The following is a 26902-nucleotide window of genomic DNA, read 5'->3' as shown; positions in this document are numbered from 1 at the left end:
TCGGGAGCCACGGGTGATTCTTAACCGGCCACACATGTTGTCGCACTGTTGCAAGTCGGACTGTTAGTACGTCTGACCAACCCAGCTCTTGAGGTAATTTGTGAGTATTTCATGGACAATATTGTATTGAATGCTTCACTTAAATGAAGAACCTGGCTGCTGGAGGGTGGCTTCAGTTATATGTTGAATATAATTCTAGCTCTTCAAGTAGACTACATTCATGAATTCCATAGTCTTAGAGTCTGCATTGTTGTTAATGCAAATGTTAAATCATTCAAAGTCATATTTGGTGATAATGATAATAAGCAGTCAGGCTGGAGAATTCTGTAAGAATAAAATATCCCACTTTTCCCAGGATGTATAGTCTGAGAATGAAAGTAAGCTCTTCCATGATGTAAATTTCACTTCACTATCCATCCAATGTTCTATGGATGGGGGGTGTTTGTGGGTACCAGTATTTGTCCCTTCCAACCAAAAATAAAGAAACACATCCTGCAAATAATCCTGTTGAGTTTTGGGCCAGGAAAATATGATTGTTGTTTGCCAACCTTGTACTGCTCACCATATTCTACATTTGTTTGTTCCTGTGCCAATCGTTTGTGGTGGTCTCCATTTCGCGCACACACATATTCATTAACGTCTCAAAACTGGTCTGCAGTCGTAGCGTCGGTGATGACTGTGGTCTCTGACTATTAACTGGTGTTGAGTGGGCAGATATCTCTGGTTGTTACCTGCCAGGGGGCACAAGCATTACATTCAGTCGGCTCAGCTGGCTTCACTTGTGCTGTCTCACTTCAACTAAGCCTTGCCGCTATACGCTAGTCCATCTTTCTGAGCCTGCTGGGTTTGCTGGGCTGCAGTGTGTTGTGTTGTTCTAAACTCCATAGTTGAGTTTCAAGCACTTTTCTAGACTTTTTGTGAATAAAATAACTTAAGAACGTAAAATAAATTATTATTGTTATAGTGAAAATAGCAGATCTACAAGCTCACAACGCATCAACTATTAAATACTGTGTAGGGCTTAAATGGTTTATCAGACTACCATGGTAATTGATTTTAGTCAATTATAAAAAAGATATGACAATGTTTTCGCACTGATCAATATATAAAAAATAAACTATTATTATTATTATTAGCCACTCAGATTTTTTTTTTTTTAAATCGGTCATATCTCAGGAACTCTGAGACGTAGAATAATGTTGGTGCGTTTAGGGTTTGCACCACCAGGCATGTAACTGTGTGTGTGTGTGTGTGTGTGTGTGTGTGTGTGTGTGTGTGTGTGTGTGTGTGTGTGTGTGTGTGTGTGTGTGTGTGTGTGTGTGTGTGTGTGTGTGCGTGTGCGCATGCGTGCGTGCAGGCAGTGGCAGATAACATTCCCTACCTCGTCCAGGGCATGAGGAGCAGCCAGGCTCAACCCGAGGAGCTGGGTGCCCAGCTTGCCCTCATCATGGCCAGCCAGAGCTTCCTACAGGTGGTTGTCACACTCACTGGATTACAACATCCACCTAACCCCATTTCTGTCACATGGCCAAAAGAAGATGTGCTTGTACAATTGCAGAATGTTAACAAACCTTTGAATGGGCTCTATGCACACAGAATAACTCTTCCTACTTCCGGGCCCCTTCCCTACTTCCTTCATTGGTGTATGATACTAGTAATTAAGGCTCTGTTCCATTTAGTGTACGGTGGTTCTCAAACCTTTTCATTTCAAGGACCCCCATAACTCTGAGTTACTGGTCCATGTGGTTCCATTTTACACTCTCAGAGTTACAGACCTGTACGTGGCCATTTGGTACCCACTCAAAGACACTTTGAGACCCACTGGTGCAGCAGAGTGTTTCCATGAGCCAACATGCACAATAGCAGCACCCTGACTTTGTTTGACCAGAATGGAACACAGCCTTCATTAGTATCATCGGTAACATCTGTGAAGGAAGTAGGGAAGGGGCCCAAGTTCTTTGGCAGTGGCAGATAGCCACTGTGTATACTGTGTATGCACTGTGTGTATATGCATACTGTGTATGCATATAGCCCATTCCATGCCAGCAAGTGTATGCTTTGCTACCGGTATGCGTCTTTAACACCTTGAGGGCCCGGGCCTATTTAATCCATTAATGTGCCCATCGTCAGCAAGTGCCTCTAGGCTGTAGAGCGATGCGATCAGTTTTCATAGCACTAATTTGACGGAGATTATCAATCTCCGTCTCGGGCACATGACCGTGCACTTGAACTTGACGGTGATTTACGTCATGGGCCCCGATGGTTATTAATGTGCTGCTGTAATATTCCTGTTTCTGTCACCCAGCCTGGCAGTAAGATGGTCACATCTGCTAAATCAGCGGTTCCTACAGTGACTGACCAGGCTGCTGCTATGCAACTGGGCCAGTGTGCCAAGAACCTGGCTACCTGCCTGGCAGAACTCAGGACTGCCACCCAGAAGGTAAACTTATAATTTATTGGCGTAAGCTGTTTTTATTTCCTGGGTGAACTTAGAGACCACCTCATGATCGCTGATCACACTGAGAACGATAGAGACCAAAGGGCAAAACATTGTGCATTGTTTTATTCTGCTTAGTAAAGGGGTTCCTCGTGAGTAATGTGTTTGGCGTGAAACATAATGTAGGCCCACGACGCCTGTGGTCCTCTGGAGATCGACTCAGCCCTCAAAACAGTCCAGACTCTCAGATGTGAGCTTCAGGATGCCAAGATGTCTGTCATCGATGGCCAACTCAAGCCTCTTCCTGGGGAATCAGTCAGTACAATATTAATTACAGTATTGTTCTTTTTTATTTTATTTATTTTATTATTTTGAAAGATTACAGACCTCAGTATGTTGAAATGATAGATGATGTCCTTGTCCATATAGCTGGAGAAATGTGCCCAGGACCTGGGCAGTACTTCTAAGGCTGTGGGCTCCTCTATGGCCCAACTACTGACCTGTGCTGCACAAGGCAATGAGCACTATACAGGTACGAAAACTGTAGTGTACTCAAAGATCGGTTTCCACTAACAGGATCCAATAATTTAATATATCCATTTGTATACTCTGAGAGTGTACAACTCAGAGTGTATAAATGGTTTTGGTTACATGTGTATATACAAATAACACGTAAGAGTTTTTCTGTGTACTTGAATGTTTGCAGGTCCTTTTTTAGGTAGAAAAATCTGGTCACGTTAACATGTCACTGCGTTAAGTTGGAAGTGGAGATGGCAGTCAGAGGAAATCCTGACAACCTGATTTAGCGGTCGTGTTATTGTTACAGCCAAACTCAGAGCCCTGAGACCGGCCTGACTGTTTTTACCGCCCTCAATTCCAGCTCAATTGATGCTCTCCGGGGGAGAGAGATTAAGACAGATTTGAATAGAGGGTTCTAACAATGAGGCCGCCCAGGCAGTGCTTGACTACTCATTAATCTTATTTTCACTAGATTTAACTTTCCATCAGCAACTGGGTCCACTCATCTGGATAATGCAATTTTATGCAATTTGCTGCTTTCCCTCTTAGCTTCATATATACGGTAGGCAGCTAATAAGTGAAAGCCAGCACCCACATGGGAACACATAGACTATATTAGTGCATTTGCTTTAACAATGGAAGTGTTACAGATTGCCTTCATTATGGCACGGTTCGCTAGTGTCCTGCTGATTTGCACATTACCAACAGTATTGTAGTCAAGACTGTAATCATGCATACCATAATGTTTATATTAGTTAATCACATGACTGCTGGTAAGAGCAGTTCTTTAAATAGAAAATAGTTTATTCAGTTAGTAGGCCTACATCATTGTACTAGGGTACCTCCACGTGCTATGCGCTACGTCCAACCGGGGAAACTCCCCCCTGTCACATGAAAAGAAGTGGCTTGGACTCCTCGTGCATTGAAGAAGGCATGAGGTCAGTCTGGTCAGGTCTTCCAGGTTGGCAGAGGGAATGTATAGCGCCCAGGAAAAAATGGGTTACAAACATTGTGGGATAAAAAATAATACAATGTTGGTTAGAATAGAGCCAACAGAGATATTGTTCCACAATGTAAAACACCAGTCAACATCAGCCACCCTGAATGTTTGTCAACCATCCTGCATTGTAAAAAATAATCACTTGTGCCCGTTCTGTACATGCCTGCGTATTGTGTATGTTAGGTGTCGCTGCAAGAGAAACGGCTCAGGCATTGAGGACGTTGGCCCAGGCAGCCAGGGGTGTGGCAGCCAGCACCAAAGAACCCCAGGCTGCAGCTGCAATGCTGGACTCAGCCCAGTGCGTCATGGACGGCTCTGCCATGCTCATCCATGAAGCTAACCAGGCTCTGGTTCACCCAGGGGATGCCGAGAGTCAGCAGAGACTGGCACAGGTAAGCCTGGTGACTGGTAAATTTGGACAACTAAAAAACAGTGGGTGCTTCGTGTTAACAATAAATGATCCTGTCTGGCCTCTCTCTCTCTCCTGATGTGTAAGCATCAGTCTGGCCCCTCTCTCTCCTCTCCTGATGTGTAAGCATCAGTCTGGCCCCTCTCTCTCCTCTACTGATGTGTAAGCATCTCTACTCTCCATAACAATTATCCCCTCTTAGCAGTGCAATTTTCTTTCCGTCTCTCTTGCCTTGCAGTCTTGTCTCAAGTATAACAGTAAAACTGCTCATTTTCTGGCAGCCATCTTGGAGATGAACATATTACTTGGCATGTGTCTGTGACAGCAGCATACATTTGTAACCCGGATTGTTGTGTGCCACTGTGCAAAATTTACATTTGCACTGTTTTCACTCACTTGCTGTTGTGTTGTGGGACTGTCTGTCGTGCATTGTCAGAATGACTTATGGTAGCACATTGAAGGAGCATTGTGCTGTGTTTTCAGGTGGCCAAAGCGGTGTCCCACTCCCTGAATAATTGTGTGAACTGCTTGCCTGGCCAGAAGGATGTGGACATGGCCCTCAGGAGTATTGGAGAGGCTAGTAAGAAGCTGCTGGTTGACACGGTGAGATTTACTGTTGCTTTATACTGGGTGGGTGGGAGTCCCTTTACATCTTCCATTATGGAGTGTTACAGGAGGATCCTTTATTGTTCGTAACACAGAATTAGGCCATGTGTCCACCGGAGACCTGTAAAAATAACAGAGCTCTTTTTAGCACCAAGCTCCATCCTGTTGTCAAGTGGAAACGTTAGGCTTAGCATCAAGCATTACATTGCTCCATATACTTTCTAGATGAATAGTCTCTTGACACGACTCCGTTCCTGCCTCTGCTTCACTCCTATTGGTTGCCGAAGCTTCAATGAGCGCTGTGGTTAATTGACAAAGTTCAAATAGTTTCAACTTGAGAACAAGTCAGCACTAAGCACTAAAAAGATAAGATACACATACACATTTCAACAACAGGACAATTCAGTCCTTTACACAAAACATTAAAATCCCTGTAAATTTAATTTAATATTGTGTTTCTAATCAGTAATCACATTATACATGTGTCCCCAGGCTAGGAGTCGGTGACAGTGTAGTAGTCACAAGCAAAGATGAGGTTAGCTACAGTACTTGTATTATGTAAGACATTTTCTGGTGGAAAATGGCATCAAAAGTGATCATGAAAGTCAATAAAAGAACAAGATTTCTAGCCCGAGCCTTCATCCAGTGTCATTTTGACACCTCATGATACACTAGCATCGCCAATTAAGCCACCCACTGAAGGCAAAACTCTACACTTTCCAAAATAAGCTTGTGAGATTGCTTCTCAACTTGCACCTCAGGTCTCACCTGGCCCCAGACCACTTCATTAGGCTAGGTGTAAGAAATAATTTCCCAGCTCTCAGTGGCTCTGGCTTTCAAGTTACTCAAATGAACAGTTCCCAAGTTCTTCTCGAACTACTTCTCCAGACTTGCCGATGCTCATAGTGTAGGTACTGCACCAGAGGGAGTTGCTCTGACCTCGCCCACCGCAAGTTGCTTAAGGAAGAAAAGAAAACGCCCTTAATGTTTAAATTCCTCATTAAGGTTTAAAGGCTGATCTAAACACAGCACAGTTTATACAGCATCGCAACAACTGGCCCTTGAGCTACTCCATTATAGTACTGTGTCGCAGCCAGGTCAATATAAGCCAATGTACAAGCTCACAAAACTCTTCAAGCTACTTTTGCTGTGTGACACCATCGGAGGACACCATCGTATGATATGACAAAGCATACTGTAACACAAAACACAGCCACACTAAGCATGTCAACATAGAGGGAATAAGGCAGAGGGCCGTGGGTAGTGAAAACAAACAGCCATTACAGACAAGGCGTTACAAACACATATATCAGCATAAATGGGGCAGCACTGGCCTTCAGCAAGGCACTGAACCCCCTCCTGCTCCAGTGGAGCTGCTCAGGAACCAACAGTTTAAGACTGTGTGGTTGTACTGGTCAGCTCCCAGGTTTAGTCTGTCAGTCAGTCAGTCAGTCAGTCTGTCTGTCTGTCTGTCTGTCTACCCTGGGTAAATAAAGAATAAAAATAATAAAAACACCAAATAAACACTATGATGACACAACACATAAAGACCCATAAGATAATCTGCTAGCGCATTCCAACATTCAAATAAATAGGTAAACAGAACGGCATCCTCGAAAATATGCAAATATAGCATGCCTTCATGGACACGCCCCCAGCATCCAAGGCAGATGGAATACTGCATGTACTTTCACTATTTATGAAACCTAATTTTGCAATTGAAATTCTGTAATTATTACATATTATTACTGCTTTAATAGTATTGATACATAATAGTATTGTGGCATACAGAAAAGTATTCATTGCTTTGATTTAAAAGGACAGAGGTGCAGACCTATAGTTTTCTGGGAGGTTGTTCCAGATTTGTGGTACATACAAAACTGAATGCTGCTTTTCCACATTTGGTTTTGACTCTTAGGACAGAAAGCAGACCTGTGGATGGTTCCTAACATAGCAAAAGTATCAAACATGGATTTCAGTGCTATATAAACCAACAGTAGTACTAGAAATATATTATTTGGCTGACAGGAAGCCAGTGCAAAGATTTGCGAAGTGTAGTGATACGATCTACTTTATTGGTCTTAGTGAGGACTTGAACACCACCATTATGAATCAGCTGCAGCTATCTGATGGATGTTTTAGGGAGCCCTGTAAAAGATACCATTACACAACAACAGTCAACAGTCAAGACTAACAGTAGGTTTTAATAGCGGGCGAACAATGGCAACTCTGGGCGATAAAAATCTTCTAGTGGGCATTCCTGCTGTCCTATAAGTGGTATGGTTCCGTGTGGAGGGTAAACAAAGCAACACATGAATTTGATTGTCGGATGATGTCGTCCAAAGATAAAATATCTTCGTGTTTTTAAACGTTCGCCTCTTCGCCTACTATCGCCATTAGTTGCCGAGTCCCATAGAATAGACAAATAACACACTTCCGGCAAATACGTCAGCCTGTCGCCCGCTGTTAAAACGTACTGTAAGAGCACTGAAAATAAATGCATGTTACCTTTTTTCCCAAATGCTGCTGAGTCATAAGTCCTTTAATTCTTGATATTCTTAAGTTGATAGTAGACGGACACACGGACACACACACACACACACACACACACACACACACGGACGCACACGGACGGAGTGAAAAACATAATCTCTCCCCATGCCTTCGGCCTGGTGGAGACAATTATTTATTTTAACCTACAACTTACACAACCCTGAGTAAGGCCACTCAACCTGGTAGAGATATGCCCCTTTTTAGTCCTCTTAATGAGGCTGTCGAAATTCAGGTCTGATTACACCAACATTTTTGGCTTGGTGTGAGATTGAGCACATACTTTTAATCGTTCTGCCTTTGCTATAAAAATAATGACTTCAGTGTTTACTTTGTTTAACTGAAGGACATTTTGGCACATCCAGTCATTGCTTTGTTCAATGCACTTACTCACTGCTTGTTTTGGACTATAGTCCAGTGAACTGGGAATGTGTAATATGGTAACATATTTAGTTTTTCATAATCTGAGCCAGAAAGAGAAAAAAAGGTCATGTCGCTGATAGGGTTGTGCCAATAATGGAATTTCCATTATATAATGTTAATATAATAATACTTTGATTTAACATGACATTAAGAATAATATAATTTGAATAATTGTTTTGTCATTTTCATTTACAAAGAATATAAACATTTCTTCTTACTACGAAATATGTTTGAAAGTCATCGTGGTATTATGCTTCCCTTCTATGTACATACAGTAGGTAACTGTTACAGCATGAAGAAAGCCCTTCACATCTGCATTGAAGAGAAAGTCAACCTGGCCTATAGTTATTATCCAGATAAAGTACAATATTATCTATAATGGGAAAGAAATACAATCATTAGATCCGTTGTTGGCCCAATCCTAGGTCCTATATGTCCCCCGGTGAATTACACCAAAATGTATTTCACATTAAAGTCACTGCCAGTCCAATATCAAGGGCAACGCACACTGGATTAACCTACAGTATGGTCAAAACATGTGTCTGTGTGATGCTCTAGTCTAAGCATTGCAGTACAGTATCGGTCTAGCTGTTTATCCAGTGTGTCTGTGTCCCTGTCTTTGAAGCTTCCCCCCTGCAGTAAGTCTTACCAGGAGGCCCAGACAGATCTGAACCAGTCCGCCGCTGAGCTCAATCACTCCGCAGGAGAGGTGGTCCACTCCTCGCGTGGCACCAGCGGCCAGCTGGCCGTCGCCTCTGGGAAGTTCAGCCAGGACTTTGATGAGTTCCTGGATGCCGGCATCGAGATGGCGGGCCACACTCAAGTACGTTTTCATCACATTCGCCAAATTCTTTTTTTATCCATTGCCAGGCATGTTCATTTAATTTATAGTTTCAATGAGGAAGGCACATCAGGCCGAAACGCGCCCGTTGTCTGTCACAGGTAAATAATGTGAAAAGGAAATTTCTTGTGTGCTGGCTATTTCTTCATTCCCTTTTAATTTATAGTGCCCGATTAATCTCTACAAAGACAGGGGTGAAATCTAAAACATATGATTGACAAAATGATAGCTTTTTAAACATAGGGTTGACCCGGGTGGTTGGTTTCCTGCAATTTTGTCACTTTGGCACCTGTGCTGCTTTGAATAATTTGCTAATTAGAGTCATTTTATGTAATTCATTTAGGCACGTGATTGTCCTCAAGAGCACTTGTGCATTCACATGTACTGTAATGAGATCGTTGATGATGTTCTTGTTCCGTTTATTTGGCTCATTAATTTGGAGAGATCGTCTGGGAGTGGAGTTGATCTAGCATGACACACGGAATCAGGTTAATCAGGTTTATAGAGGCCTGCTGTGGGAGGAAGGGGGGAGGGTAGGTGCGCTGTGCTGTTGGGGGTAGGTGCGCTGTGCTGTTGGGGGTAGGTGTGCTGTGCTGTTGGGGGTAGGTCCGCTGTGCTGTTGGGGGTAGGTGCACTGTGCTGTTGGGGGTAGGTGAGCTGTGCTGTTGGGGGTAGGTGCGCTGTGCTGTTGGGGGTAGGTGCGCTGTGCTGTTGGGGGTAGGTGAGCTGTGCTGTTGGGGGTAGGTGCGCTGTGCTGTTGGGGGTAGGTGCGCTGTGCTGTTGGGGGTAGGTGCGCTGTTCTGTTGGGGGTAGGTGAGCTGTGCTGTTGGGGGTAGGTGTGCTGTGCTGTTGGGGGTAGGTGAACTGTGCTGTTGGGGGTAGGTGCGCTGTGCTGTTGGGGGTAGGTGAGCTGTGCTGTTGGGGGTAGGTGCACTGTGCTGTTGGGGGTAGGTGAGCTGTGCTGTTGGGGGTAGGTGAACTGTGCTGTTGGGGGTAGGTGCGCTGTGCTGTTGGGGGTAGGTGAGCTGTGCTGTTGGGGGTAGGTGCACTGTGCTGTTGGGGGTAGGTGAGCTGTGCTGTTGGGGGTAGGTGAACTGTGCTGTTGGGGGTAGGTGAACTGTGCTGTTGGGGGTAGGTGCGCTGTGCTGTTGGGGGTAGGTGCGCTGTGCTGTTGGGGGTAGGTGCGCTGTGCTGTTGGGGTAGGTGCGCTGTGCTGTTGGGGTAGGTGCACTGTGCTGTTGGGGTAGGTGCGCTGTGCTGTTGGGGGTAGGTGCACTGTGCTGTTGGGGGTAGGTGCACTGTGCTGTTGGGGGTAGGTGTGCTGTGCTGTTGGGGGTAGGTGTGCTGTGATGTTGGGGGTAGGTGTGCTGTGATGTTGGGGGTAGGTGTGCTGTGATGTTGGGGGTAGGTGAACTGTGCTGTTGGGGGTAGGTGAACTGTGCTGTTGGGGGTAGGTGCGCTGTGCTGTTGGGGGTAGGTGAACTGTGCTGTTGGGGGTAGGTGCGCTGTGCTGTTGGGGGTAGGTGCACTGTGCTGTTGGGGGTAGGTGCGCTGTGCTGTTGGGGGTAGGTGCACTGTGCTGTTGGGGTAGGTGCGCTGTGCTGTTGGGGGTAGGTGCGCTGTGCTGTTGGGGGTAGGTGCACTGTGCTGTTGGGGGTAGGTGCGCTGTGCTGTTGGGGGTAGGTGAACTGTGCTGTTGGGGGTAGGTGCGCTGTGCTGTTGGGGGTAGGTGCGCTGTGCTGTTGGGGGTAGGTGCGCTGTGCTGTTGGGGGTAGGTGCGCTGTGCTGTTGGGGTAGGTGCGCTGTGATGTTGGGGGTAGGTGCACTGTGCTGTTGGGGGTAGGTGCGCTGTGCTGTTGGGGGTAGGTGAACTGTGCTGTTGGGGGTAGGTGCACTGTGCTGTTGGGGGTAGGTGCGCTGTGCTGTTGGGGGTAGGTGAACTGTGCTGTTGGGGGTAGGTGCGCTGTGCTGTTGGGGGTAGGTGCGCTGTGCTGTTGGGGGTAGGTGCACTGTGCTGTTGGGGTAGGTGCACTGTGCTGTTGGGGGTAGGTGCGCTGTGCTGTTGGGGGTAGGTGTGCTGTGCTGTTGGGGGTAGGTGCACTGTGCTGTTGGGGGTAGGTGTGCTGTGCTGTTGGGGGTAGGTGCACTGTGCTGTTGGGGGTAGGTGAACTGTGCTGTTGGGGGTAGGTGAACTGTGCTGTTGGGGGTAGGTGCGCTGTGCTGTTGGGGGTAGGTGAACTGTGCTGTTGGGGGTAGGTGCGCTGTGCTGTTGGGGGTAGGTGAACTGTGCTGTTGGGGGTAGGTGAACTGTGCTGTTGGGGGTAGGTGAACTGTGCTGTTGGGGGTAGGTGCGCTGTGCTGTTGGGGGTAGGTGCGCTGTGCTGTTGGGGTAGGTGCGCTGTGCTGTTGGGGGTAGGTGCACTGTGCTGTTGGGGGTAGGTGCACTGTGCTGTTGGGGGTAGGTGCACTGTGCTGTTGGGGGTAGGTGAACTGTGCTGTTGGGGGTAGGTGAACTGTGCTGTTGGGGGTAGATGCGCTGTGCTGTTGGGGGTAGGTGAACTGTGCTGTTGGGGGTAGGTGCACTGTGCTGTTGGGGGTAGGTGAACTGTGCTGTTGGGGGTAGGTGCGCTGTGCTGTTGGGGGTAGGTGAACTGTGCTGTTGGGGGTAGGTGCACTGTGCTGTTGGGGGTAGGTGCGCTGTGCTGTTGGGGGTAGGTGCACTGTGCTGTTGGGGGTAGGTGCACTGTGCTGTTGGGGGTAGGTGCGCTGTGCTGTTGGGGGTAGGTGCGCTGTGCTGTTGGGGGTAGGTGAGCTGTGCTGTTGGGGGTAGGTGAGCTGTGCTGTTGGGGGTAGGTGAGCTGTGCTGTTGGGGGTAGGTGAGCTGTGCTGTTGGGGGTAGGTGCGCTGTGCTGTTGGGGGTAGGTGAGCTGTGCTGTTGGGGGTAGGTGCACTGTGCTGTTGGGGGTAGGTGAACTGTGCTGTTGGGGGTAGGTGCGCTGTGCTGTTGGGGGTAGGTGCACTGTGCTGTTGGGGGTAGGTGCGCTGTGCTGTTGGGGGTAGGTGCGCTGTGCTGTTGGGGGTAGGTGCGCTGTGCTGTTGGGGGTAGGTGCGCTGTGCTGTTGGGGGTAGGTGCACTGTGATGTTGGGGGTAGGTGCACTGTGCTGTTGGGGTAGGTGCGCTGTGCTGTTGGGGGTAGGTGCACTGTGCTGTTGGGGTAGGTGCACTGTGATGTTGGGGGTAGGTGCGCTGTGCTGTTGGGGGTAGGTGCGCTGTGCTGTTGGGGTAGGTGCGCTGTGCTGTTGGGGGTAGGTGCACTGTGATGTTGGGGGTAGGTGCACTGTGCTGTTGGGGTAGGTGCGCTGTGCTGTTGGGGGTAGGTGCACTGTGCTGTTGAGACCAGTGGTGGAAAGTAACCAAGTACTTTTTAAATTTAGGTGTATTTTATACTTTACTTCAGTATTTCCAATAGGGCTGAAGTCGTTTTGTAATATTAATCAAAATCTACAAAATATCTAGTAACTAAAGTTGTCAAATAATTGTAGTGCAGTAAAAGTACAATATTTGCCTCTGAAATGTAGTGGAGTAGAAGTAAAACTATTGGAAATTGGAAATACTCAAGTAAAGTACAACAAATACCTGAAAATGGTACTCAAGTACAGTACTTAAGTAAATGTACTTGGTTACTTTACACCACTGTGGGACACACATAAAAAGTGCACACTCCCCCACAATACCCCCGACATCGTTCCTAAACATATTTCCGATACATATTACGTACATCTCCAGACAATTTGACCATGTTTTACCATACTGCTAATTATCCAGCGTATCGAAGACAGCTGCATTATCTCTGTCCCCTGTTGGCATGTGCAGAGCCAGGACGACCAAATCCAAGTCATTGGTAATCTGAAGAACATCTCTATGGCATCCAGTAAGCTGTTGCTGGCTGCCAAGTCTCTGTCTGTGGATCCTGGTGCAGCCAATGCCAAGAATCTGCTAGCTGTGGCTGCAAGGTGAGACAACGTTGCAGATAGAAACCAGTCACTTAAGCCTCTTCGACAAACCGAAAAGCCATTTGTGTCGAGCATGTCCTTCAGTATGTGCTAATAAACGGAACCCTTTTTTCTTTTTTCATTCAGTTTTGAGTCTCTTGAGAGTCATTAAATATTCCCATGTAATACTTAAATGTCATAAAAGCTCTCTCTGCTGCCACTTGGATGCTGAAGGGAGAATCCCCACCTCCACTCATCCCCTGGTGAAGGAAAGCCAGGCAGACCTAGTCCCGCAGGGCTTTGGGCCTGACTGAATTCTCTCTGTCTAATTAGGAAGATGGAAGCCTTGGCTGCAGCCTGCCAGTGCTCAGCAAGGCTGAACATAAACTCAATGCAGCTCCGACACTTCCTCTGCACTGTTAAGACTGTCACAGAGAGAGACGGGGAGAGAGGACAGCAATAGCCATAGTTTTGTGTAGCTGATATCTGCATAACTGTGTGCATGTGTGTGTGCGGTGCACGTGCATGTGTGTGCAGATGCGTGCGAGTGTGTTTGATAGGCATGTGTATAAGAAAAGGCAGGTTGTGTTTGCATGCAGAGAGACGTGAGAGAAATAGTAATGTGATTGCCCCATGTGTTTCAGAGCGGTGACAGAGAGCATTAACCAGTTGATCACACTGTGTACCCAGCAAGCAGCGGGGCAGAAGGAGTGTGACAACGCCTTGAGGGAGCTAGAGGTAGCCGTCCCCACACACACCCACGCGGCCACACACACACACACACACACACACGCACACACACACACACATCCGTGTTTTCTGTAGTCTTTACAAGCACGACATTGGATGTTCTCCTCCCTGAATTGATGTACTCACTGTTGCCATTCCTTCTCTGATTGATGTTGCCGTGGCATTCAAAAAGACATGCCCATTCATTTGTCCTGCTTTGCCATTGGGGTTTCGTATCGACAATGTTTTTGCTCACACTGTGGTACTCTGTCTCCATGGGAAATAATTAGCCAGTCATTTACTTCCGCCGAGGCCCAAGGCCCTTCAGCTCACGCCCCCATCTTCTACCCACGGACTGACATTTATCACCGGCTCTCTCTGTTCTATCTCACCATCAGCAGAGAGAAGACTTTTTAATGGCCATCACTAACGCTGCCCTAATGACACTTATGTTGTTGCAGAGAGCATTTTGACATGCACTAGCCCTTCTCTCTCATGCATCCGGGCTGTTCCAAAATAACTGAAACTGAAGAAATAAAAAGAATCTGAAGAATACCATGACTCACAACATAAAAATATGATCAAATCAGTTTGGTTCATAAATGAGAAGCATTTTACCATTGTAAATGTGAAATGAAGAATCCACTGTGGTGTGTGCATGGGGGTTTTACGTTTCTACCTTCTCCCACTACACCAAGGCTGTCAGACAACTCCTAGACAACCCCAACGAGCCTGTCAGCGAGCTGTCCTACTTCGACTGCATTGAGAGCGTCATGGAGAACTCAAAGGTACAGCGAGCTTTGGCCATGTGTTGTCACTGTCAGAGAAATAGTTCATATACCGGTTGAAGTTTGACTTCTTTCCCGTTTCCTCGTGTTTTCCACGTGTCCTCAGGTCCTAGGAGAGTCAATGGCAGGCATTTCTCAGCACTGCAGGACAGGCGATGTGCCGTCATTCGGCGACAGTGTTGCCGTGGCCTCCAAAGCCCTGTGTGGGCTGACGGAGGCTGCAGGACAGGTGAGTCACTATGACCTCCTCTCTCTCTACTGCTCTCCTCTCCTTATCAGCCTCATTGCAATACAGTACCTCTGCTATTCTCCCATATTAGCCTGGCCCTGCAGCCAGTGTGCTTTCTGGTCTAGAGGGGCGGGTCGTGCTTGAGCGCAGGCCCCTGCCCCCCTCCACCCCTCCCCTCACTGGTAGAAAACATATTTGGAGCGACGCCCCTCTGCACTGTAGTTCATTCCCATTCCTAGACCAGGAAATGTGTCTCGTTTAGCTAGGCTAGGATTTCATCACGAAAATAAAAGCTTGGGTACCGAGGCTACTCCCATATTGATTTATCCCCAGTGGTGTAACTAAGTACTTTTACTCAAGTACTGTACTTAAGTACAATTTTGAGGTATATTGATTTGACTGGAGTATTTCCAATTTCTAATACTTTTACTTCTACTGCACTACATCTTAGAGGCAAATATTGTACTTTTACTCCACTGCAATTATTTGAAAACTTTAGTTGCTATTTACTTGTAAAAGAAAGGAGTACTTTCTTCTACTGACTTTTGTACTTTTACTCAACTACATTTCGAATTCCAGACTTTTACTTGCAACGGAGTAATTCTACATTGCAGCATTGATACTTTTACTTAAAGATGGAGTGCCACAATTTTTGTATTTTTCCAGCTTTTCATGTGTCTATGGGGTGACAGTACTTCATTAGACACCCTGGAGTCGTTTTTATGTGCAATGGTGCAATAACTTTGTATTTAGGGTTTCTTCCTGGAGGCTGAACACTTGACGGTCAAACGGGCCAATGAAGTAAACACGGATAGTGTGACGTAAAAAAGTTGCACGCACACACGCACCTCCCCCTCTATATATAATTTTTAAATATGACAACCTCTGTGGGCGGAGCTGCCTGCCACATACACACGTGTGAACTGAACGGCGCAGCCAGCCAGTTTGTTGCTCTGTGCCTAACTGTGTGGCAGATTTTCAAACAGTCATTTCACACATTACCAGTTCACAGCAGAGCAGACTGTTTTTCGTTAGATTGGAAGCAAGTAAATGTTCACGTCGGGTCCTCAGGATAATCAAGGAAACCACAACAAACCAGCCTTATAGTCTACCTGCTCTGCTGTAGTTGTTGCTCTTGTTGTTCTCAAGGAGTAGGTTGTTTCTTTTATAATCACAGTGGTCGGGCTTTGATACAGAGTGTAGTGTCACAGTGCATTCTTGTTGGCTGTTGTATGTAGGTCCTAATACGTATACGAGGCTGTAAAGTCAAGAATTAGAATCTGTTGTTGTGTCACGCTGGAAGTCATGTTGCCATGTCTGGCTATTACAAGCGACATGGGCTTGTTTTCATATAAGTAACTTTCAGGGGAGATGTGGTTAACTTGACCAATGGTTCATGTGAAGGACCCTCAGATTAATATGTTGTTAAAAGGATTGGTGTTGTTGAAACGTTTTCATAAATATTCAAGGCAATTTCTGTGACTTATTTTTGTGGACTTGGCCGCTTGTTTCTTTAAATCTGGCGACTTTTGCTGAAACTCAATGCAGTCAGAAGGAACATTCATGTTGTAAATTGAGTTTGATCAGAGCAAGATTGGAGAGTCTTCTGTCCAGAGCATCATGTGCCTAGGGCAGTGCAAGTGTTTTGTGTCAATAAAGGACAGTTTTAATGCCAGGGTGCTTAGCTGGAGGAAATCAATAGCCTACAATATATTGGCAAATTAATAAAATTATTCATGCTAAATGATCTATCAAACTAATTGTTTCTGCTGTTAAACTATGATTTAATTGGATGATGAGCTGAGCTGATTGTGACAATAGGGTCAATATAATTGGAGGAAATAAAGAAATAATTATAAAAAATCTGAAAAAACAGATCTGATATGGTATGGATGCGTGGATTATATGCCTATACATGGATGGTGGCAGTATAAGTGCATAATGGTGCTTATACGATATCTCAGAAATATGGGAAGTGTTCACTTCTAACATTCACAAAAACATGAGTTCTTGTTACATTACAGACACCAATTTGTCATTTTGTAAACAAAAGGGCAGAGCCATGGGCTGTCTTTTTATAAGGAGGGGGAGGGACTAGGACAAGTGGGTGGTCTTAAAGGAGGAGGCGGAGGGACTGGATTAGGTGGGTGGTGCTACGGTTAAACTCACGCATACCTAATGAACTGGTGGGTGTGTCCACATAAAACTATAATTTTAACAAATACTGTACACTTTTTTGAAAAAATTATACCTCATAACATATACACCTAAATACACCTGATGATCATGTTTAAGTGTGGAAAAAAATCACGGCACTCCATCTTTAAGTAAAACAATTGAGTACTTTTTCCACCACTGGTCTCAAGACTAGATGCATAACATACCTCTGTTCTCCAGCTTCTCTTGAGGCAGGGAGTAACTAAGCAAAAGTTACTTTAGTTACAAATCCGTATCGCCCTTAAAAAAACACTGCTAAATTATAATATAGATGCACTTTACACCTTTGTACTTTCCTTGTGTATGTATGTTTTTAAATGCTTTGTTTCCTAATGTAAGCTACTGTTTGCTTGTTTTGTTTGATGTTTTAATGTGGGGACTGCGGATGAAAATGGCTAAATCCGGTGTAATTGCATTTATGTAATGACATTTATGTAATGTCCCGTCTAAATAAACAAATAAAGTAAAGTAAAACTAGAGTAACCTGCACCCTTCCTCTTGTCTTGCAGGCCTCGTATCTGGTCGGTGTTTCTGATCCAAATAGCCAGTCGGGTCAAGAAGGGCTGGTTGACCCCATTCAGTTTGCACGGGCCAACCAGGCTATACAGATGGCTTGTCAGAACCTAGTGGACCCGGCCAGCAGCCCGTCACAGGTGAGAAAGCTCATCTGTGATGTTTGAACATTACATGGAAATTTAACAGCAGACGGCTATAGGGACTATATAATGTCTAGTGTTCTGTGACTTCTATCAAATGGCTTGTTAAGTTTGAATACCATTAATGTCAGCCTAAGGCATCAAGAGAAATATTATTACCTTTCCCAGCTGTTGTTCATGTCTTATTTTCACGTGATCTTGTTTTGTAAGGGACACACCGGTTACCATAAAATGATTTCGATAACCGTATTGGCTCACCAAGCATGATCTCTTGTGTAGTATATTAGGTTGTAGTAGTTTGTTTAACTCTTTTGTCTGTGTGCATTTGTTAGGTCCTGTCTTCAGCAACGATTGTAGCCAAGCATACCTCAGCCCTCTGTAACGCCTGCCGCCTAGCCTCCTCCAAAACCTCTAACCCTGTAGCTAGGAGACAGTTTGTCCAGTCAGCCAAAGAGGTGGCCAACACCACAGCCAACCTTGTCAAAACCATCAAGGTAAGTAAACCACAAATGAATAATGAATATACATCCATGTTTGACCCATTTACTTCCTTCACTATAGGGTCCCCCAGGGATATACTTGGTCCACTCCTTCTTTAGTCTACGCCAAATCTCTTTGCTGAAAATAACCAATCTCCAAGCTCACAATGCATTACATTGCAACGCCCTGTAGATCTGCTAATTTCACCAAATTCTTCACCTATTTTTGCTTTATAATGTGTGGTTAAAGTACATTGTAATACAATATTCTGTGTTGATGACTTAAAACTGCTTTCAGGCCTTAGATGGGGATTTTTCAGAGGAGAACAGAAGCAGGTGCCGTGTAGCGACAACCCCCCTCCTTCAAGCGGTGGAGAACCTGTCCACGTTTGCCAACAACCCTGAGTTTGCTAGCATCCCTGCACAGATAAGCAATGAGGTACGTACGTACAGTATGTGAGCATGTGCTGGGGTTATGTTTCAAATGTCCTACTTTTTGTATACACTGTCACATACTTAGTGTTAATTTAACTCAGAGAGCATTAAACTTGACCCATAAACCTAACTATATTGAGCATGTAGTATACAGTATAATTGATGGATACAATGAATCTTTTATTGAAAGCATGGTGTATTAAATATTTGCTTGGTTCATTATTTTCTTCATGAAACATCTCAAAGCTATACTTCTCAAAGAGATTTCATGAATATATTTGGGAATGCTGCAGTCAGTCTCCTTGAAACAGTGGTCCAGATACCGTGCCAACACCAGCAGTAGATTTACGGAAGCTGGGGGGGATTGGATTGATGTGCAATGTTATACTCTTTTTCTTCTAAAGTCAAGAAAGGCTCATGGAGAAACCGGATGGATTTTTTGTTTTTACAATCTGAGCGGAACAGTCCTCATGTACTTCCAAAAGCTTCATGGCTATAATCTATTGGGGGGCAGTGTTTAACGACACTCTCTCTCTCAGAACAGCTGCTCTAATCTTCAGCTTGTTAATCTAATTGTCAGGGAAGGCTTTGGCTCGGATCATAAAGACTGAAGGTGTTTCTCCCAGCCTTTCTAACCATAACCCTTTCCTTTAATTGCACCTTTGATATCTCCCAATAACAACACTGTTACACCTGCATGGTTATAGCATCTCTCTATTGATTGATTGATTGATTGATTGACTGACTGATTCATGTCGTTATACAGAAATGCATAATTACATTGCATATTTGTACATATCTGTCAAAAGTATAAAACACTAAAAAGCTTGAGAGCTGCTCTTGAGTGTAAAAGTGTGTGTGAAATGAGGTCCATGTGTTGGTGGAGTATCAAAGACATATCGAAAGTTTTGATCAGTACTTCCCAAATGGTATGGTAGTGTGACAACAACCACACATTATGATACATAATCAGCTATATCAATGCTTTGTGTGTAGTCACTTCCAAAAACAGAGAAAGATTCTATTCCCTAAAAAATATTTTAACCACTTTCTGTCTCTATGTCGTTATGAGCAAAATGTGCTGATCTACAAGCTGACAACACGTTGAGGGATAAGAGTGATGCACAGATCCGTGCATCCGTGCATTGATAGTCATCAAGAATCATAAGAAATCTGTACAGTGAAGCTATGAGTATACATTATAGAGTGCTATGTGCTACGTCTACATAAAATGCTAACTTATTGAATCTAATAAAAATAATGCTAAATCATAAATCTAAATTACATAAGTTTAGCCTCGAGGCTAGTGTAAGTGCTATGGCAAGTGCTACGGGCCAAGATGGAGTCTGAAGAGGTGCTCTGAGCTGAGCTGCTCATTGATCTGTACTTGTTCTGCCCCAAACAGGGCTCAGCGGCTCAAGAGCCCATCGTGCGTTCGGCCTGCTCCATGCTGGACAGCTCGTCCCTCCTCCTGGAAACGGCGCGCTCACTGGTACTCAACCCTAAAGACCCGCCCACCTGGTCAATACTGGCTGGACATTCACGGACGGTGTCTGACTCCATCAAGAGTCTCATCACGTCCATTAGGTAATCCGCTCTAAACTTGGCCACTTGTAGAATTTCCCAGAAGAAGTTCATGGTGAAGTCGATACAGCTTGGTTTCTTGAGCATGTGGGGTTTCGTTCTGTGCCAAGCTGCTCCGACTTAAGCGATAAATTGCCATGGTAATTTATGGTTGCTGAGAATTGTAATAAAAAGCCAATGAACACTGACTGTAGAGCAGAGATAAAGAGAGGAGTGCATATTCTGCCATGGAAAAGCAACTACGCTGCTGCTTAAATATATATATTGTTTTCTTTTACCGAGGTATCGTCCCTCCTGCTGTGCATAACACAAGTATCTTCTCTGTTCATTATCACCCTCCAATTATTGTACGTGCATTCACACGGCAGCTAAGTCCTGCTGTAACCCTGCGTTCATTCTCCCTCTAATGAACAGCTGCCTCCAAATGTCACATGGACTATTATATTCCCTCGTCTTAGCACTCATAGACGTCATTCTTCTTTGCCTTGTTGACAGGGACAAGGCACCAGGGCAGAGAGAATGCGACTACTCCATCGACAACATCAATAAATGTATCCGGGACATTGAGCATGCCTCGCTATGCGCTGTGGGCCAGACCTTGCCCTGCAGAGACGACATCTCGATGGAAGTGAGTTCAGAGAAGCCGCCTGCTTCTACTACATCTCAGCTGCTTTTTCTTTAAATGTTCCGGTTTCTACTATAATTCTCTGCTGACATATCCCACCAGGCTCTCCAAGACCAGCTGACATCCTCGGTGCAGGAGATTGGTCACCTGATTGATCCCATCTCCACGGCAGCGCGAGGTGAAGCCGCCCAGCTCGGCCACAAGGTACCAGTCCGCTTAAATTCCATTCTTTAGAGAGCCCCTGTTTATGATAGCCGATGAGCGAGTTCTGCCTTTGTCTCTCAGTCCGTTCTGGTAAATAAAACATTTCTTACCCCCAGGTAACCCAACTAGCCAGTTACTTTGAGCCACTCATTGTGGCGTCTGTGGGCCTGGCCTCTAAGCTCCATGACCACCAGCAACAGATGACCATACTGGACCAGACAAAGACCCTGTCTGAGTCCGCCCTGCAGATGCTTTATGCTGCTAAGGAGGGAGGTGGAAACCCAAAGGTAGACAGAATTGAGCAGTTATGCTATTTGAATTCCAGAACAATGCCTACTGTAGCATGAGCTTACAGCTGTCTCACACTGTCATTGAGTATTGTTTTGTGCCTAGCGTCTGTCACTTGATTGCACCACTTTGCCTCAACTCAGTGATCTCACTGTCACTCTCCGCGTGTGTGGAAGTGCATGTACTGTGGTTCTTATACCAGCTGTGTGCGTCGTGCATTTATTACATTTGGAGATATGCTGAATTCTCAGGCTTGCCACACCCACGACGCCATCTCTGAGGCTGCCCAGCTGATGAAGGAGGCTGTTGATGACATCATGGTGACTTTGAATGAAGCAGCTAGCGAGGGGGGCATGGTTGGAGGAATGGTGGAGTCCATTGCTGAGTCCTTAGGCAGGGTGAGTTAGGGTGTGCGTGCGTGCGTGTGTGTGTGTGCATATTTGCATGTATCCGTGTGTCAGAGCTGGGGACTCGAGTAAAAACAGGCGAAGAGCTGAGACAGAGGAAATGTTTAAGCGCTTCACGTTCATTTTCTATAGAATCCTGCGCAAGGATTTGTGGGGTCGCCCCTGTACGTCCGTCCTTCTGTCTGTTACCAGATAATCTTTCGCTACGAAACGTTTTTTTTTTATTGCTCCTGGACCTACAGAGATTATCACGTAAATCGGTACACACAATCTCTATAGTCATGTGATCAACACGGATCTGAAATTTGTACATTCCTACTAGGCAGAGGAATAAATCCCACCCTTTTCACATTGTTATACTGTAGCTCCACCAGCAGACGGATTATTGCTAAACACATTTTTGGAACAAAATGCCTCAAATCATGATCTTGAAGGTTCAGTTGCCGTCAAAGGCGTAGGAAAAAATTGCACCATTTTCCATTGGCCTGTGGAAGGAACACGTTATTCCAACAAGTTCCTTTCTAACTATGTTGTGAGCAACACATGATACTACTTGAGTTTGACAGAAAGGGGACAAAGCGTATCATGGAGAATGACAGCTGAACGTAATAACTTAGTTATGTGTCATGGTGTTTCTGTGTGCCAGCATTAAGTTAACTGTACAGGAGTTGTCCATGCTGGTATGAAACATTAATATTACCTTCAGCTCCTGTCGGGTACCCATCTGTCATCTTGTATGACAACTTGTTTATATTTTTAAACACACCAGTACATTATTTCTGAATCGATACAAAGAAAAACAAAATAAACCATGGTGAATCATATTGGAGATAGCTAGGGCTTCTTTAAACAAACATATACAGCTTATATTTTAGCGACATGCTCCGAATCAGTTCCTGCCTGTACGATAAGGTCAGCTGTAGATCTAGATTCAGACACCTCATTTCTAAATATGAGCAAGAATCGTGCAGCACTAGTTGGCTGTCCAATTCAAGAAATTTAATCGTGATCTCAATTCTTGTGGAGGAAACTTGTGCAGCGCTAGTGTGCAGATAACACAATCCTGATGGTTTTGACTAATTTTCAGTTCGGAACACTTATTATCCTTATCTTGTCAGTTGTAAGACAAAGCATGCTGTCCCTTTAAGATTGATGCCAGGGGGATTGTGCTGAAGAGCACGTCCTAAATGACATTCATTAGTCAAATAGATGACAAGTGTTAAGTCCTCAGCCCACTGCTGATGTCAGCTGTCATTCAGCCTACTGGGTGATGTGGCGATGTGCTGATGGTCCTGCAGATAATTGAAGGTGACGTGCACATCGTCAGATACTTATGCTGAGATCAGATATAAATCTCAGTTTCATTCTCCCCTCTTTCCATACATCTTTGTTCATGTTGATGCTAAGGATAGCTTGTCAACTTACCTGAGAATGCTATTAATAGCGAAGCAAATCAAAATGGTGGCCAACTGCTTCCCATAAACGACATACACTGGAGTTATTAAAGCCTGGCTTGAAGACTGACGCCAGGGTTTTGTTTTACCTCCACAGTTGGATGAGGGAACTCCTCCCGAGCCAGCGGGCTCATTCGTGGACTACCAAACCACCATGGTGAAGTTCTCCAAGGCCATCGCCATCACCGCACAAGAGATGGTGAGCACTGAACGGTCGGCTACGCTATACACGCCTTGATGTGGTTGTCGTCACATTTTGTCAACATGCTTAATGGGCCCTGTGCTGATCTTGTACGCTCTGTGTCACACCAGATGACAAAGTCGGTGACCTGCCCGGAGGAACTGGGTGGCCTTGCCTCGCAGGTGACAGTGGACTATGGACAGCTGGCTCACCAGGGACGTCTGGCAGCTGCCACCGCAGAACCAGAGGAGGTGAGAACGCATGCTCTCATCATGGCTTACGGGTGAAAACCAGTGAAAGTGAACTAAAACAGAATCAGTGTGATTATGTCGTAGTTTACTTTCACTGCTAGTGCAGTGTCTCTGAAATTCACACATCAGCTAATCCTTTTTTATCTCTTATTTTTTCCAAAAGAGTACTCTGATGTTTTCACACAGGCATCAGATATGTGCCAGTCTTTGATAGAACGCACCTTCCTCAAGGCTGCTTTTTCGACAGCTCGAGATAAAAAAGGGATATAGCATCCTCACCGCCTCCACATCCATCGCACTCAGCACCCACATAGTCTGCGCTTAAAGGCTTGTCTGCGAGTTGCAGAGGACGGTGCCAGCATGTGTAAAAACAAAGCCATAATAAGCAGACACAGCTCTTATCAATATCTTGTACATAACACACTGCTGGAAGCTCAGCTGGTTACCATAGCGACATTGTACCTCTACAAGGCTAAAATGCGTATAATGAAGTGCCACCCACCCGTGAATCTCAGGCAGGAAATTAAAGGTGTAGTGACACCATTGCTGGTGCTGGAAATCAGTTTTCCATCCACCCCGGGGCTGATATTAATAAGAGGCTCGTCAGCTCAGGACATGATTGCCGTTGTCTGGTGCATGGGGCGCGGAGATGGGACAATTGTGTGCACTGGCAGTTAACTGGTGACCGGCTGGTTGTGTGTCGTACAGGTGGCGTTCCAGATAAAGTTGCGGGTGCAGGAGCTGGGCCACGGCTGCATCTACCTGGTCCAGAAGGCTGGAGCGCTGCAGATGAGCCCTACCGACAGCTTCTCCAAGAGGGAGCTCATTGAGTGTGCCCGCGCCGTCACAGAGAAGGTAAGCTGCTCGTAGCAGAAGAAAGTGCCCGAGATTTCTCAAAAGCTTGCACACACACAAAAGCCCTTTCATGTTTTTTTTATATTATCACAACTGCACCTGGCTGTCATATTAAGCATTCAGCATCAAACTTGTCTTCTCCAGTGTTTTTTGAGGCAAAGTGAAAGCACAGCATCAAGTCAGCATTCAGAGGTATTTTGTGCTTTGCACTGTGTTTCAAATGAAGTGATATTATGTCAATATTATGTATCTTTGTGTTGTGGAAAATGTGTTTAAAGTTGTGCAGGTGACAGGGAAACTGCATCCCCATTCTTTCCAGAACCACGTCTGTGCCATCAAATCCCAATTAGCCGTAACCACAACACAATTTATATTTTCTTTTCAAAAATAGCCAATCTACAAGCTCTGCTTTTCTTTTTTTAAAGGTTGCTTTGTACCTTTTTATTTGGGTCCAAAGCCCTTGCCAGCTTCCTCTTTTACTTGTCCTTTTTACTGGCATCCCGGTTTATGTAGCCTACGCAGATCCTGGTATAGCAAGTAAATCCACTCCATAACATGTTTGCTAATTTTGTGTTCAGCGTTTTATTGTTGTTTTTCCCCAACTTTTTTTAGCTTATGCTTCAAGAGCACATTTTCCTGATGACATTAGGGCAGTGGATTTAGACCTGATGTCCCTGCTGTGACCCTGGTAATCACTGCTGCCACCGCTCACTCATGCTTGGCTGGCGCATGATTGGATTCATGGCTCATATCAGACTTGAATAATTTGTGGCCTCATGCGTATGGATTTCTGAACCTTGCGCCTCACTGGAATGCACCTCTCCAGGGCTTTCTGTTTGTTTGTGTGGCGGGATGGGGGCAGACGGGGGTGTGATTTGCAGAGTCATACTCATTGGCCTAATGTGATTGTTTGTGCGACAGAGTCTGGGCCTAATGCCTGGATTGCCCCTCCCTCTTCCGCCACTGCCGAGCTTGTTCAGATCGCACACCAGCGACTATGATGTGAAAATCGTCGTTGTCAGGTGGAAACCTGCTGTGTGTCCAAGACTGTTGTCAAGAAATTAAAAAATGAAAATCTGCTCCAGTCGATCTACTGGATTTATAATATTTGGACACATGCTCTAATACTTTCATTGGTCGGTGTCTCTATTTTGGGCATGTCAATATAGGTGAAATGTTGTCGAAAATATTCCAAACTAGTGAAAATAGCAGATCTACAAGCTCACAACTCACAACTAAGTGGTTAAATAATTAAAAGTGGTTAAATAATTTCTCAGTGTGACCATTAGGATTATAAAAATAAGCAGTCATCAGCATCATGAAACATGTACGGCTCAGTGTCTATACTGTTCGTGACATGTTTTCCTCACACCATCTTGCAGCTTTTGTGTGAGTCAGTAGGTCCCAGCTACATGTCTGTACAGTCAGTAGGCCCCAGCTACATGTCTGTACAGTCAGTAGGCCCCAGCTACATGTCTGTACAGTCAGTAGGCCCCAGCTACATGTCTGTACAGTCAGTAGGCGCCAGCTACATGTCTGCATGTGGAACAGTAGTGTGTGAGTTTGTACAGTCAGTAGGTCCCAGCTACATGTCTGCATGTGGAACAGTAGTGTGTGAGTTTGTACAGTCAGTATAGGCCCCAGCTACATGTCTGCATGTGGAACAGTAGTGGAAGATATTTGACTTACTTATACTTTGTTAAGTAGGGAATGGGGATGGGAATTGATTTGATATTGCATTCATACCAATGCCTTTATTCTGCTTATCACCAGATTCTTTATGCCCTTATTGATTAATTTTATATCAATATCGTAGATATGGATCATGAGACTAGGTTTTAACTTTTTACATATCATAATTATGATATTGTGTCTTTTCCTGATGTAATTGTATGAACTTATCTAGCTGTTATGCTATTATGCCATCAAAATCAAATATTTTTTTCTTTCATTTCTTTTCTTTTCTTTCTCTTTTCTTTTTTTGACTGACACAAAGACAGAGATTTCATGCAATTTTAGTTTGATAGTACAGCCCTAATTTTAGGGCAAAATAAATTACTTTTCCTTTTCAGAAATATAATGTGTTCAACACTTTATTGAAGCTGGTGCAGCTCATTGTAATGATTTTGTTGCTGGGTAGTTTAACCTACCAAAATATATGATAATGTATTAGGTGATTCATAATTTGAACAAAAAAATCTAAATCTGCAATGTAGCTAGTAACTAAATCTGTAAAATAAATGTAAAAAAAACTACAAATAATGTACAGGAACCTCTTTAGTTATAATTTACAATTTAGGCATTTAGCGAGCGATTTACAGTAAGCAAGAACAACACATGGTAATACATCAAATACATACATACATCAGAAATAGTCATCAAGAAGCATAAGCAAGCTAAGAACCTAGCATCTGTCTAACAGTAAAATATATCTATACAGTGAAGCTATGAGTAATTCACTATAGAGTGCTATGTCTACATAAAATACTATATAAATTACATACGTTTAGCCTGTGCATACACCTGTAAGGTCGTCGAGGCTAGTGCAAGTGATAACTGCAAGTGCTACGGGCTATGATGGAGTCTGAAGAGGTGGGTTTTCAGACTATTTTATGCGCAGACTGAGACAGTATAACGTGGAAAAAAGTGTTATGGCACTTTTTCATCAATCCTTTGTGGAGAGTGCATTGACATTTTGTTTTGTTTCATGGTATGGCTCATTATCACTGGTTAATAAGAACA

At 44.7% G+C, this 26902-nt stretch overlaps 1 protein-coding gene across 2 annotated transcripts in view; it reads left to right on the top strand.

The window, feature by feature from the left end:
* The window catches only part of tln2b (talin 2b), a 132332-nt gene that overhangs the window by 84160 nt on the left and 21270 nt on the right, over positions 1-26902 (top strand). For both annotated transcript variants that reach the window (XM_083763645.1, XM_083763646.1), the window contains exons 23-44: positions 1358-1471; positions 2306-2440; positions 2624-2752; positions 2867-2969; positions 4140-4348; positions 4849-4968; positions 8570-8767; positions 12660-12799; positions 13423-13516; positions 14206-14295; positions 14402-14524; positions 17251-17394; positions 17730-17891; positions 18175-18315; positions 19717-19898; positions 20391-20523; positions 20623-20724; positions 20841-21011; positions 21264-21410; positions 22971-23072; positions 23186-23305; positions 24014-24160. In XM_083763645.1, the coding sequence (XP_083619771.1) occupies positions 1358-1471; positions 2306-2440; positions 2624-2752; positions 2867-2969; positions 4140-4348; positions 4849-4968; positions 8570-8767; positions 12660-12799; positions 13423-13516; positions 14206-14295; positions 14402-14524; positions 17251-17394; positions 17730-17891; positions 18175-18315; positions 19717-19898; positions 20391-20523; positions 20623-20724; positions 20841-21011; positions 21264-21410; positions 22971-23072; positions 23186-23305; positions 24014-24160 (3006 nt within the window). The remainder of the gene's footprint in view (positions 1-1357; positions 1472-2305; positions 2441-2623; positions 2753-2866; positions 2970-4139; positions 4349-4848; positions 4969-8569; positions 8768-12659; positions 12800-13422; positions 13517-14205; positions 14296-14401; positions 14525-17250; positions 17395-17729; positions 17892-18174; positions 18316-19716; positions 19899-20390; positions 20524-20622; positions 20725-20840; positions 21012-21263; positions 21411-22970; positions 23073-23185; positions 23306-24013; positions 24161-26902) is intronic.

Source organism: Protomyctophum parallelum, assembly GCF_964188405.1.
Source record: "Protomyctophum parallelum genome assembly, chromosome: 4".
In the NCBI taxonomy this organism is placed as follows: Eukaryota; Metazoa; Chordata; class Actinopteri; order Myctophiformes; family Myctophidae; genus Protomyctophum; species Protomyctophum parallelum.
This window is presented reverse-complemented; position numbering and strand designations above follow the sequence as displayed.